Source organism: Belonocnema kinseyi, chromosome 7 (assembly GCF_010883055.1).
Source record: "Belonocnema kinseyi isolate 2016_QV_RU_SX_M_011 chromosome 7, B_treatae_v1, whole genome shotgun sequence".
NCBI lineage: Eukaryota > Metazoa > Arthropoda > Insecta > Hymenoptera > Cynipidae > Belonocnema > Belonocnema kinseyi.
In genome coordinates, this window is record NC_046663.1 from 105109725 (window position 1) to 105121987 (window position 12263).

Consider the following 12263-nt stretch of genomic DNA (forward strand, 5'->3'; position numbering starts at 1 on the left):
CAAGATACTTTCAAGAGCTTTAACAAATTTAAAAGATTTAAAAAGATTTTTCAGGATTTTAAATATTTGAGAATATTTTTTAAAATGTCAAGGAATTTTCAAATGATTTTCATAATTTAACGGAATTTTAAAGAATTAAACCAATTTTAAAAGGGTTATTTAAAAAAAATTTAAATACTTTAGAAATCTCTATAAAAATTTCTAGGTATTTGAAAAGATTTTAAAGGATTCAAAAAATTTGAGAGAATTTTAAAAGATTCCAAGGAATTTTCAATTGATCACAGTAATTTAGAATGATATTTTAAAGGATTTGATGTATATCTTAGGATATTTTAATAGATTTCAAGAAATTTTCAAATTATTTTAATAATTTAGTGTGATATTTTAAAGGATTTGAAATATTTCAGGGTATTTATTGAATTTCAAGATATTTTCTAGAGCTTTAAGAAATTTTAAAGATTTTAAAAGGTTTTTAAGGATTTTAAATATTTGGGATAAGTAGGAGCGAAAAAAATATTCTGACTCGTTTGTTTAAAAAAATCAAACAAATCCCAATTTATTATATTATTCTTTTGAAAGTAAATGGAGGAGGATCGCTTTCGCACAAATTAAGAGTGTTTTGGCCTAAAGGACGTAACCGTCACGAAATCACAAAATAGACTTAAATATAATTTGACACGAAAAAAGGAAAACTCTGAATGTACGAAAAGACAGGCTTACATATTAATTATTTTTACTCCGAAACGCGTCAGACAAGTACCCAATAGTGGCATTACTCACGCCTTTCAACCCGTTCAAATTACACAAAAGGAACTAACTCACTCAAAAAAAAGGCACATAATCGAAGCTCTGGAGGCAGAAAATAAACTATATTTTTGCTGACGCTTACCTCAATCAGACGTAGCTTCCCACAATCCTCAATCTCTCTATGTCAAACTTGGCAGAAGTTAGTGGATAAGGACGATTTATCTGAACAAGTCGATGGCCCACTTCATCTCCACGACCGGTTGTTACTTCCATGTACTGGACTGGATGTCCCCCTGGTGGTATGCCGACTCGATGCTTCCTGGCAAGATGGCTACGACGGTTTGTTTTGACATGTACCGGACTGAGAATGGTTCCGAACGTCGTAAATAAATTTGTGTTACCATACTCGAGCCGATAAGAAATCAGTAGACGGACCCATCGTGTATGTATAGTGGCTTTCGTGACAAGAGGTGCGACGGCACTGGGCGTAGTGTGCAGTGGCGCGGTTGAGTGTGGTGATTTCCGTGCTCGAAACAGGTGTTGTACGTTGACACGTGCTATCTGTTTTGGAGATTTTGAGGAAGCGATGAATACTCCCGTCGATCGAGACAAAACCTCAGGTATCTAACTACAATGAACCTCCGATTTTCTTGTTTAACTTGGATATAAATTACACATAAAAGGGAATCTAAATCATTTCCTAAAGTTTATAAAAGAATGTGCTAACCTAACCTATGATTTCTTCATACACACTCATTCTGCATCCTTTCAAACTCATTCTCAATTAATCTATTTTGAGCTAGTGTTGGCCATGTGTAATTCCGCGATAGTGGATTTTAATGATAATTTGATAAATATGGGGTAGGATCCGTAACGAGTGGCAAGTCACAACATCACATTACCCCCCCCCCCCCAGACTGACCAGCGGGGTCACCGTGACCAGCAAGCGTCAGCAATCCGACCACCAGAATAAATATCGAATATGAACATCGCTTAGAGTGTATTGATATTAATCTTGAAATTGTATGTGCATTTGAGTATTCGTAGATCAATTAGAAGAAACAAAATAAAAAAATAAAAGAAAATAATAATAGTTTCAATAACCAATAAGACAAAAAGGATTTTGAAAAAAGAAATTTTTCTGTTGATTAAAATCTGCTGATTACCAGACTCTACCAGGGAATTATTGCTGTATTATGGTATTTTGTCTACTCCTAGATTCATGCACTGGTGTAACATTCATATTACTGATGCGATTCGTATTTACAAAATATAAAAAATCTGTTTTCTTATTGGACTGTAGTCCGACTTCAATTGCTTTAAACTAAAAAAAATTTCAATCATAGGATGAAACGTGGTCACTGATAATCCCGTAATTAGGCAGCTAAGGAAAAATTTAAAGTTCATAACTAAATCTACATCGTAAAGTCTACACGACAAGGCTTAAAACTCAATAGGGCTTGAGAAGCTTCACGAAACTTAAAAGAAGATGGCTTAAAACTGCAGTAGGAATAATACGAAAGAGTTTACAACTAACTATAAATCAGTGCACTGAGTGCGTATAAAGCTGACTCGTTAACTAGAGTCGCTTCAGGATTGCGTTTGCCAGGGCCTTAATGAGGGGATGGTCTGCATCCAAGCTCACCCTGTTCTCAGGTTGACCATCACCTTGCTGTTCAAGGAGACGTAATGCCCGTTGGAGAAGCCTAGACAATGACCGAGGTTGTGAGGCAGTTGAGGGTTGCTTGGGAGCAGGGGGCCTAGATCAGCAAGATGCTGGTGATTGCTGTTGAGGCCGCATGCGAGTCACACTCTGCTCGGAAAATTGGATAGAAGCAGAGATAGGAGTTGGAAATACCCAAGAAGTGGAACTCGCGGGTGTAAGCCAGAAGCCCTCATCCCCAGAGGTTGACTCCTGCGGTTCTGTAACAAGCGATAGCCTTATTAAGGCTGATACCTGTGCGTCAATACTCTGGAGAGGAGATGGTCTGTTGAAATCCCTCAATTCCTCTGGCCTGACAGGAGCAACCTGAGGCTCTGTGGTATGGAGAGGGGATGTTCCCTCTAGGTTTCTGGAATTATTGGTTTTCCGATCGCGATTCCCTGTGTCCACAATATCGTCCAACTCGCTTCGAGATACCCCTATCTTTACCCTGTGCCCCGAGATGAGAGAGAGTGTGGAATCGCCCTTATTCTTTTCTTTTAAGCCGTTCGCTTCGGCGGGGTCCTTCGTTTTCCTCTTTCGTCCCTTGGGCTTGGAGCGAGATGGGGTTTTTGGTATCGCTCCTCTGGAGCTTCCGGGGTCTACCCGGACCTCGACGGCGCACAAGAAGTGCGACTGGGATACTGAGGGTTCTCCTGCGCAGCCTTCCTCGTTTGCAGACTGGAAGGTGATCTCCGATTGGATCGCCTTGGGCTCCCGAAGTATCGCAGGTGTTAGTTTGGTCGGGGTCAGACTTGGGCTTACCTCCGCGGGTTGACTTTCGGGGCCTACCTTGTTTTCTGGGTAGATGAATCCTGGTAAATTCCGGTATCCATGGGGAAGCGATTTCTTCGGTCGGAGGGTTCCCAGTTCAACCGGACAAAGGATGACTGGTTAGGTGCTCGGGATCTTCGGAATTGAAGACGACAAGAGTGGCCTTATTGCCTTCGAAGTATCTGCACCGTTTCTGGACGAAATTTCAGGATTTTCTTCCTCATATTGACGCTGCGAAAAAGGGGCTTCGTTAATTAAATTCGGATCTATCGACCAATAGTGTTTTTAAGCCAGGTTCCTCCAAAAAACAAGTTTTTTTTTGAAATTCCATTTATTGTTAAAACAGTACTTGAAAATTAATTTTTTACAGATGAAAGTACATATATTAAACTACTTAAGAACTCTTTTTTTATTGTGGCGGCTCCGAAAACAGCTGCTCAAACTCGTCTGATTTGTTGGTGAGTGTCATCATTTCTTGGAAACGAATGATCTGAAAGCAAAACAGTTTCATATTCTGTATCGAATTGTCTCTGATCGGAACTATAATGAAACATTTCCACCGAAAAATAAACAAAATGGCGGACTTTTTATTTTTGCCCCTTTTTGCACTTTTAATTGTTAATAACTTTTTTAAATAACAATTAATATTTTTGATTGTAGTTGCGACCATAGAGAGATATCTAAAGAGTAAAGTGCCATTTAGTTTATGATGATAGGTGCAATAGTTTTGGAATAAGAGTGACACTCAACTGAAAAAATGTGGTTTCGAGAAAAAGCTGATTCAAGTTTTTATTTGTGAAAAATCGTGAAAAAGGTGAATTTTACTCGCATATCCATTCCAGCTTCGTACACAATTCCTTCTTGATCTCCGTAGGCACAATTTTCAAGTATTTTTGCATTTCTATGATAAACGAACGAAAAATTTAGCGGCGCGTGCAAACACTGAAGCGAACTGTCACGAAAATTCCACTGTACTACTGTGTACTACATAGAACTTCGCCGGACGATTTTCTGAAACTGCAAAAGAGGGAATATTCTCGGAAAATGAAGAGGGAGGTTTTCTAATATGTACGACTTATAGATTTCTATTTTTATAAGAATAAATGATTACTTTTCTGTTATGATCAATGATATTATAGTATATGCACCCAGGGCAGCTGCCGCCAACGTGGGTGCTCGAGCGGCCGAGTTCACTGCTAGGACGGGCACCTTCCTTCCTTATCTCTACCTACTTCTCGGTCGCGCATACTTTCGGGACTAATTTTATATCATTTCTAAGAGTATTTTTCAGCAATTTATGGAAAAAAATTTTCGATTCTTTGAAAATTGTTTGGAGGAATCTGGCCTTAAATCTTTAATATGAGATTTTTCGATTATCCCGGACTCATTTTGGATTTCGTAAACTACTGTTGATATTAATTTTATAACCTTAAACGGACCTGCATATTTCGGAGCTAGCTTCTTTGCAACATAATCTATAGCCGACGACAAAATGTGGGTGTTACGCCAAATAATGTCACCTACTTGGTAGCGAATGTCTCGTCTATGGCGATTATAGTATTTCGCCTGACGATCGGATGCTATATCCTAATGATGTGCGACCAGATCTCTAAAAAGCGGCAATCCCTTAATTCTACATTGCCAGTCCTCTACAGCTAACGGAACTATATCTGGGGTTCCCTCTTCCTGCTTTCTCAACGTTTTTGCCAATCTAGGCTCTCTACCATAGTTTAAGAGTGCTGGCGACTCACGAGTGGAACTATGCATAGCCGTATTATACGCAAAACGGAAATCGGGAAGATGTATATCCCAGCTACGCTGATTATCATCTACAAAGGATGATATCATGGTTTTAAGCAAAAGATTAACCCTCTCAACCGGATTAGCTTGAGCGTGATAAGGTGGGGTAGTCAAGTGCTAATGCCTTCTGAACGCTAGTGGCATTGGACTTTCGGTGAGGCAGAACCTCAATCCACTTAGTGAACATATCCTGGAAAATCAAGATGTAGTGGTAACCAGAGCGGCTCGGTGAGAACTGACCCATTATGTCCGCTGCTACCACCGACCAAGGCTGTTCTATCACCCGCTTACCCATCAAACCCACTGAATCTGCTTGGTCTACTTCCATTTTCTGACAAGTTTGGCTTTTTGGGGGAAATCCCTTATAAATCGCCTGTACCACGAAACCATTCCCAGAAGACGTCTAAGTTTGCCCAAAGTAGTAGGAGCATGATACGATGTTATTGTCTTGATTTTCTCCGGATCAGTGTGCGCAAATGCATGGGGCTCAAATTCCGGTGTCATTGGTCAATCCAACAATCGCTGAAATGTTGCTGGAGCCCCCGATAACCCGAATGGCATTCGATTGTAATGAAAAATCCCCATGCTCGGTACTGGGAAAGCAGTAAATACCTTACACTTATTGGAGAGTGGAATCTGATGAAATGCCTGACTCAGGTCAATCTAAGAGATAATCGCGCAGATGAGAGCTTGTCTAAAATGGTGTTAATATTTCTCATTGGGTATGCGTCTTCCTTGGCTACTTCACTTAATTTCCTAAAATCGATACAGAACCTATAATCTCCGTCAGGCTTTCTGAGCATCACTACTGGGTCACACCATTCGCTTTTACTGGGACTTATAATTCCTTCAGCCTTAAGCTTTTGAGCGGATTCATTAAATGATTCTTCAACCTTCGGAGAAAGCCGCCGATAAGCTTGCCTGATGGGAGAACTTCCCTGAATGTCTATATGGTGTTTCACCCTGTGTGTAGCAGGAAGCTTAGTTGGCACAGGAGAAATTTTTCCTTTAAGAAAATCTTTCAAATAGTTAGCCTCGGAAGGCTTGTCCGGCAGTTTCCTCGATCACCCCGTTAGGGTACATAAGACTCGAACGTAGTTGATCCTCTAATTTCTTAAGCAGGCTCGAAAATTTCTCAAAGGCCGGCTTACCAATATAGGTACAGCACGATCCTGGATCGAAGAGTCCATGTATTTGATTGGCAATCGACACTACCAGTAATAAATAGGCTTGTGATACAAGAGATTTGTGAACGTCGAGAGAACCTACTACAGCACGTGCGTTAAGTGCTGTTGGAATAGTTATTATTTGGGGCTCCAGTTGATCGTTTTTCAGTTTTGTTACCGTTATTTTTACCACGCCCTTTGCTACCTCGCTTTTTATTGTTATTTGAACGATTTGAAATTGTTCCATTATTAGTTAAATCCGAGGTAGTAGGCTGATTCTCCGTAGCAGCTACCCCTTCCGACTTTCCGGCGGTGTTCCGGTAGACAAATTCGGGTAAAATACTATTCTGAGCAGGTGGAGGGGGTACATAGGCCTTACTTATCAATTTCAATGATTTAAACCTTTCGCAATCATCTTCCAATTAATTCCAATTCCAATTAAACTTGCCCAATTAATAACCCTATCGACAGTTTCCGCCCCTAATCTATCTACTTTAAATGCAGGACTATCCATTTTTGAAATTTCAGTACTCCAAAGATCCTTACTATTTTTAAGAATCGCAAAAATCCCATTAAAATTTGTAAAAAAAGAAAAAAATTTAATCAGTACTTTGAAATAATTCCGAGTCTCTAGGCCAAGTTGCGGCAATATTCACAAAGCACCGAAAACTAGATCAAAAAATATTCCCAAAATGGCAAGAAATTTCACAAAAAATCCAGAAAATTAAAAAAATAATTTTTTTCAACAATTTCCAAAATTCATATTAAAGAAAATAAATTGGCAACAATATAAATAAACAATCAACAATAGTAAAAAAAATCAGAGCAATACTTTCATGGTGCATCAACACATGCAAATAAAATACAAATTAAATAAAAGTATAATATATTTTACAATATTATAGAAGCTGACCAACTACTCTAATCAAAATGGCCGGGCTCCAGTTAAAGGTCGATAAACTTATAGCGTGGTCGCTTAGGCTCAGGCGCTTCCAGAACCTATATTTAAAAATTTCAAAGAAATCGAAAAACTGTCCCTGTCACAATGCTTCTTCACGCACCACGTTGGGCGCCAAAATGCAAAACATTATCTCAAATCGTTAAGACAAAAAGAAGAAACAATGCTCAAATCTTGTCGACCTTCATGGTTAAAAGGTGATCTTAACATTACCTACCGTGGTCAGGTGCCAGATGCGTTCTGACTCTTTTGTTAAAAAAAATGTAACAAATAGAAATTTATTATATTGTACTTTTTCGTATTAAACAAAAAAAACTAACTCACGCAAAAAAGGCACATAATTGAAGCTCTGGAGGCAGAAAATAAAGTATATTTTTGCTGACGCTTATCTCAATCAGACGTAGCTTACCGGACTGGATGTCCCCCTGGTGGTATGCTGGTTCGATTCTTCCTGGAAAGATGGCTACGGCAGTTTGTTCTGACATGTGCTAGACTGAGTGTGGTTCCGCACGTCAAAAATAAATTTGTGTTGAGCCGGTAAGAAATCAGTAGACGGACCCATTATATGTGTATAGTTCCTTCGTGACAAGGGATGTAACGGCACTGCGTGTAGTGTGCAGTGGTGATTTCCGTGTTCGAAGCAGGTGTTGTACGGTGACACGTGCTATCTGTTTTGGAGATTTTAAGGAAGCAAGGAATACTTCCTGCGATCGAGACAAGATGTCAGGTGTCTAATTACAATGAATCTCCGGTTTTCTTATTTAACTTGGATATAAATAACAAATAAAAGGCAATCTAAGTCATTTCCTAAAGTGTACAAAAGAATGTGCTAACCTAACCTATGATTGCTTGATATACACTCATTGTGCATCTCTCCACACTAATTCTCAATTAATCTATTTTGAGCTAGTGTTGGCCATGGTTAATTCCGCGATATTTGATTTTATTAATAATTTGATAAATCTGGGGAAGGATCCGTAACGAGTGGCAAGCCACAACATCACGACGCACTTTACCATTTTTGTTTAAAATTTCAACACTGCGGATATATGATCTAAAAGCAGTTTTTTTAGTTTTCTTTCACTTAGAAAATGAAAAAAGTCGCAAACATCACTCAAAAAACTTAGAGAGTATTTAACACTATCAGTAAGCTACTTTTACTGTGTTATTAAATTAAATGTTATTATTTTATCAAAGATCTTTGATTTAGATATGCATTTGCAACGATCATAGGCCCACTGCATAGCTAGCGCCACCACACGGTGGCGCTAATCGGGACCTCCAAGAACGTGGTGGGACGCACAACAAGATAATCGAAGCTTAACTATGGCATTACATTTAACCCGCTGTCAGTCAACCAATGATTTAACCGAGGTTGGTGGAACCGGCCCTAAAATAGAGTGGGGAGTTATTGTGCTATCACATATTCTCTTTCTGTAAAAAAATGTAGATAAGTAGATCAAAAATCATCATTGTATTGACAAAAAACTATTTAACTACGTTACTCGACAGCATAACATTAGAACTTAAGGAATTTAAATGTTTATTTAAAAGAGTTACTCTCCTTGTTCCCCTGAAATGCGAACTGAATTATTTATAGAAACAAATAAGAAATTCCAACTCATTTTTATTGAATTGAATCCTTTTTAGTTTGGAACTTGCAGTATTATATTTTTTTTAATTAAGGATTTATCTTTTTGTGTTGAAATTTTTTTCATTTACTTTAAAATGAACTTTCCTGTTAGAAATTTATACATTTGGGCTTGAAAATTCAACAGGTTTGGGAACAAAATCAAATGTTCCATTTTTAGTTAAAATATTATCTTTTTTAGATGAAAATTTAACTATGTGGTTGAAGATTTATGTATTTTGTCCAATATTCGTCTTTTTTGTAAGAATATAATTCTTTATGCTTGTAAATTCATTCGCTGGCTAAAAATGTAAATATTTGGTTTTAAATTTGAATTTTTGTTTGTTTGAGAATTAATTTTTCATCTGAAAATTGAAGGCGCTTCCTCAGGCTCGGTATTTAGCCCACGTATTTATAAATAATACCTTTTCTTCCACAATTATGAATTGTTTGAATTCATATTTTAATCACGTGACCTTTATGGGTGAATACAATCCCTCAAAAATAGATTTTTCGAAAAATTGTCCGGCTCTTGTTTTATTGTAATTAATTGAAAATATGATGCATTATATCTGCCTGCGAAGGAGAAAACCGCCACCATGAGTGTATTCATAGTAAAATGAGATCGGGGGCGCTCGTTGCTGAATGAAATTAGAGTGTTATTTTTTTGACGATACTTTAAATGTCGTAACATCCAGGATCAAGCTCAGGATTTGATTGAATGTGTGTCATGTCTTACTCAACCTTCCTATCGTTAGAGATAAGAGCCAGTTAAGAGAAATAAAAAATTATAAAAATATTAAGGTATTTAGTTTCAATATTTTCCTTTAAGTGCATTAGATAACGACAAGGCTAACAGTCCTGAGCTCGATCCTGGGGTTTTCACTATGTTTAACCGAAGCTGACCGAGTGAACGGCAAGGATACTCTATAGACATGGGCGGATTAAGACCTTTCGGGGCCCGGAGCTAAAATAAAGTTGGGGCCCCTTTAAGGCGGCTGGACTTAACATTTTACTTTCATTTAAAATTAGTTCATGATAAAAAAATTCAAAAATTTAATTGAAAAAATTTTACTAAAATTTTTTTTAGGACTTTATTATTTTTGTTTATAAGCGGGTTATTTTACTGTATATTATATGTTTTTCTTGGGGAGAAGGGGGCCCCCACTAGCGTGGGGCCCGATGCTTTAGCACCACCCCATGATCCGGCACTGTCTATAGAGTATCTTCATAGTATCCACGTATAGTATCAGTTCCGTCTCATGTAACAAAAACTCAAGAACAAAAAAGAGCAGGATCTACTTTTAAACTGGTCAAATTCGGATTCTTCGTTAAAATTCCCATTAGAAGGTCACGAAGTAATCGCAACAGTTTTTTTTTGCAACGGTAAAAAGTTTAAAAATAGATATGACCTGTAACGCCTGTTGACTGCTACTTCCACATGGTGCGTTTGCAGTGTAGCAGTCAACAGACGTTATATGACCTATTTTTTAAAACTTTTTATTAAGTGTGGATACTATGAGGATACTCTTTAGAGTATCCTTTCCATTAACTCAGTCCGCTAGGGAAAGTATGGTCCACAAAATAACGCTCTATTTTCATTCGGAAACGAGCAGCCCCGATTTCCTTTCGCCATGGGTACACTCATGTTGACGGTTTGCTTCTTCCCAGGTGCACAAAATGCATGAAATTTTCAATTAATTACAATAAAACAAGAACCAGGCCATTTGTCGAAAAATCCCTGTTTGCGGGATTGTAAATACCCATTACGGTCACGTGGTTAAAATGCGACATCAAATAATTCATAATTGTGAGAGGAAGGCTGTCCTTTGTAAATACACTGACTAAATATCAAACCTGAGGAAGCATTGTTCGATTTTTGGTTAAAAATGTATCTTTTTTAGTTGAAAATTAAGTTCTTTTGTTAAAAATTTAAATACTTTGTTGAGAAATCAATTTTTCATCCGAAAATTTATCTATTCCATTTTTGTTTGAAAACTTATTTTTTAGATTAAAATTAATTTCTAAACTTGAAAATTGCTTTCGTGTTTGCTTCAAAATTTTGTCGTTTTTAGTTGAAAATTTATTTCGTTGGTAGATAATTCATCGTTTTGTTATAATATTATTCTTGTTGTTTTTGCATTTGCTTCTGTGTTTAAAAATTTAACTCATCTTTCGTAAATTCGAATGTTTTATTGTTGTGGTTAAAATTTTATTTTTTGAATTAAAAATTTAAATGTTTTATTTTTTATCTAAAATTTATATTTTTCAGTTGAAAATGCATTTCTTCCATTTAAAATTCATTTCTCCCCTTAAAGTCAACTATTTTGTCAAAAATGGAATTTTTTGTCTGAATATGAAACTTCCATTTTTGGTAAGATACTTATTTTTTTTAGTTTAAATATTCATTTTTTCATTTGAAAATTTAACAGTTTCGTTGACATTGTTTTTTTTGGTTTTTAGAAATTATCATTTGTTGAGAATTTGTTTGTTTTTGAGTTGCAAAAAAAATTAACTGAGAATTTTATTTTATTTCTTTTTTCGTTTGAAAATTGAACTATATTGTTTGAAATTAGTTGTTTTTATTGCTTGAAAATTGACCGTTTTCGGTTTAAAAATCATCTGTTTTGGTGGAAAATCATTCTTATTGTTTAAAAATTCATGTATTTTAGTTAAGAGTTTATTTCTCTCATTTAAAATGTACCTTCTTTGTAAAATTTTTTGATTTAGTTTGAGATTATGTTTTTAGGAAAAGATTAAACGTTTCATTTACTGTTAAAAATTATTCTTTTTAGTTGAAAATTCATCTATATGGTTAAAGTTCATGTATTTTGTTGTAAAATTAAACTATTTGGCTGAAAACTTCTTATTTTTTGTTGTAAATTTATTTTTGAACTAATAATGTAACCGTTTTTCGTGGAAAATTGATCTATTTTTCTTTCTAGAAATCAAAATCTTAGACTTTGGTAGCTTTAAAACTAATTTCTTTGCTTCTAAATACTTTTCTAGTCTCTTCATCATATTTGCCAAAACCTCTTCGTCTTTGGCTACTATTAGCACATCATCCCCGTATGCTAAAGTCCAGAATTCGTCACCCCCTACCTCTAAACCTCCCTCTAACCCATTCTTAAAATTTCCCTCCATGTCTGCTACGAATACCGCATAAAAAGCGAGCTCAGTGGACATCCTGTCTTAATCCTACCTCCGTCAAAAATTCTTCCGAGGTTTTGTTTCTTAACTTTACCTTATCTCTCCTTTCTTTATCAATTTCCCTCACTGTTTCTATCATACTTATGTTCAGTTCTCTCTTCCTCATTACTTGCCACAACTTTTTCCTATCTACTGATGCGAACGCTGCTTTTAAAAATCAACAAAGAAGGCACATACCAGGTGTATACATATGAAACCGGTATTTATTCAAGAAAAAAACACATTTATTTCAAGAGAATGATAACAAATATTTTATTCAAAGTATGCGCCCTCGCT

At 36.5% G+C, this 12263-nt stretch overlaps 1 protein-coding gene across 1 annotated transcript; it reads right to left on the minus strand.

Moving 5' to 3' along the window:
• Positions 1–5676: 5676 nt before the first annotated feature.
• LOC117176597 lies at positions 5677–6436 on the minus strand. The gene is made up of 2 exons (XM_033366850.1): positions 6175–6436; positions 5677–6029 (listed from the first exon to the last, which is right to left on the minus strand). The coding sequence occupies exons 1-2, from the start codon at positions 6434–6436 to the stop codon at positions 5677–5679; spliced, it is 615 nt and encodes a 204-aa protein (XP_033222741.1).
• Positions 6437–12263: the final 5827 nt, after the last annotated feature.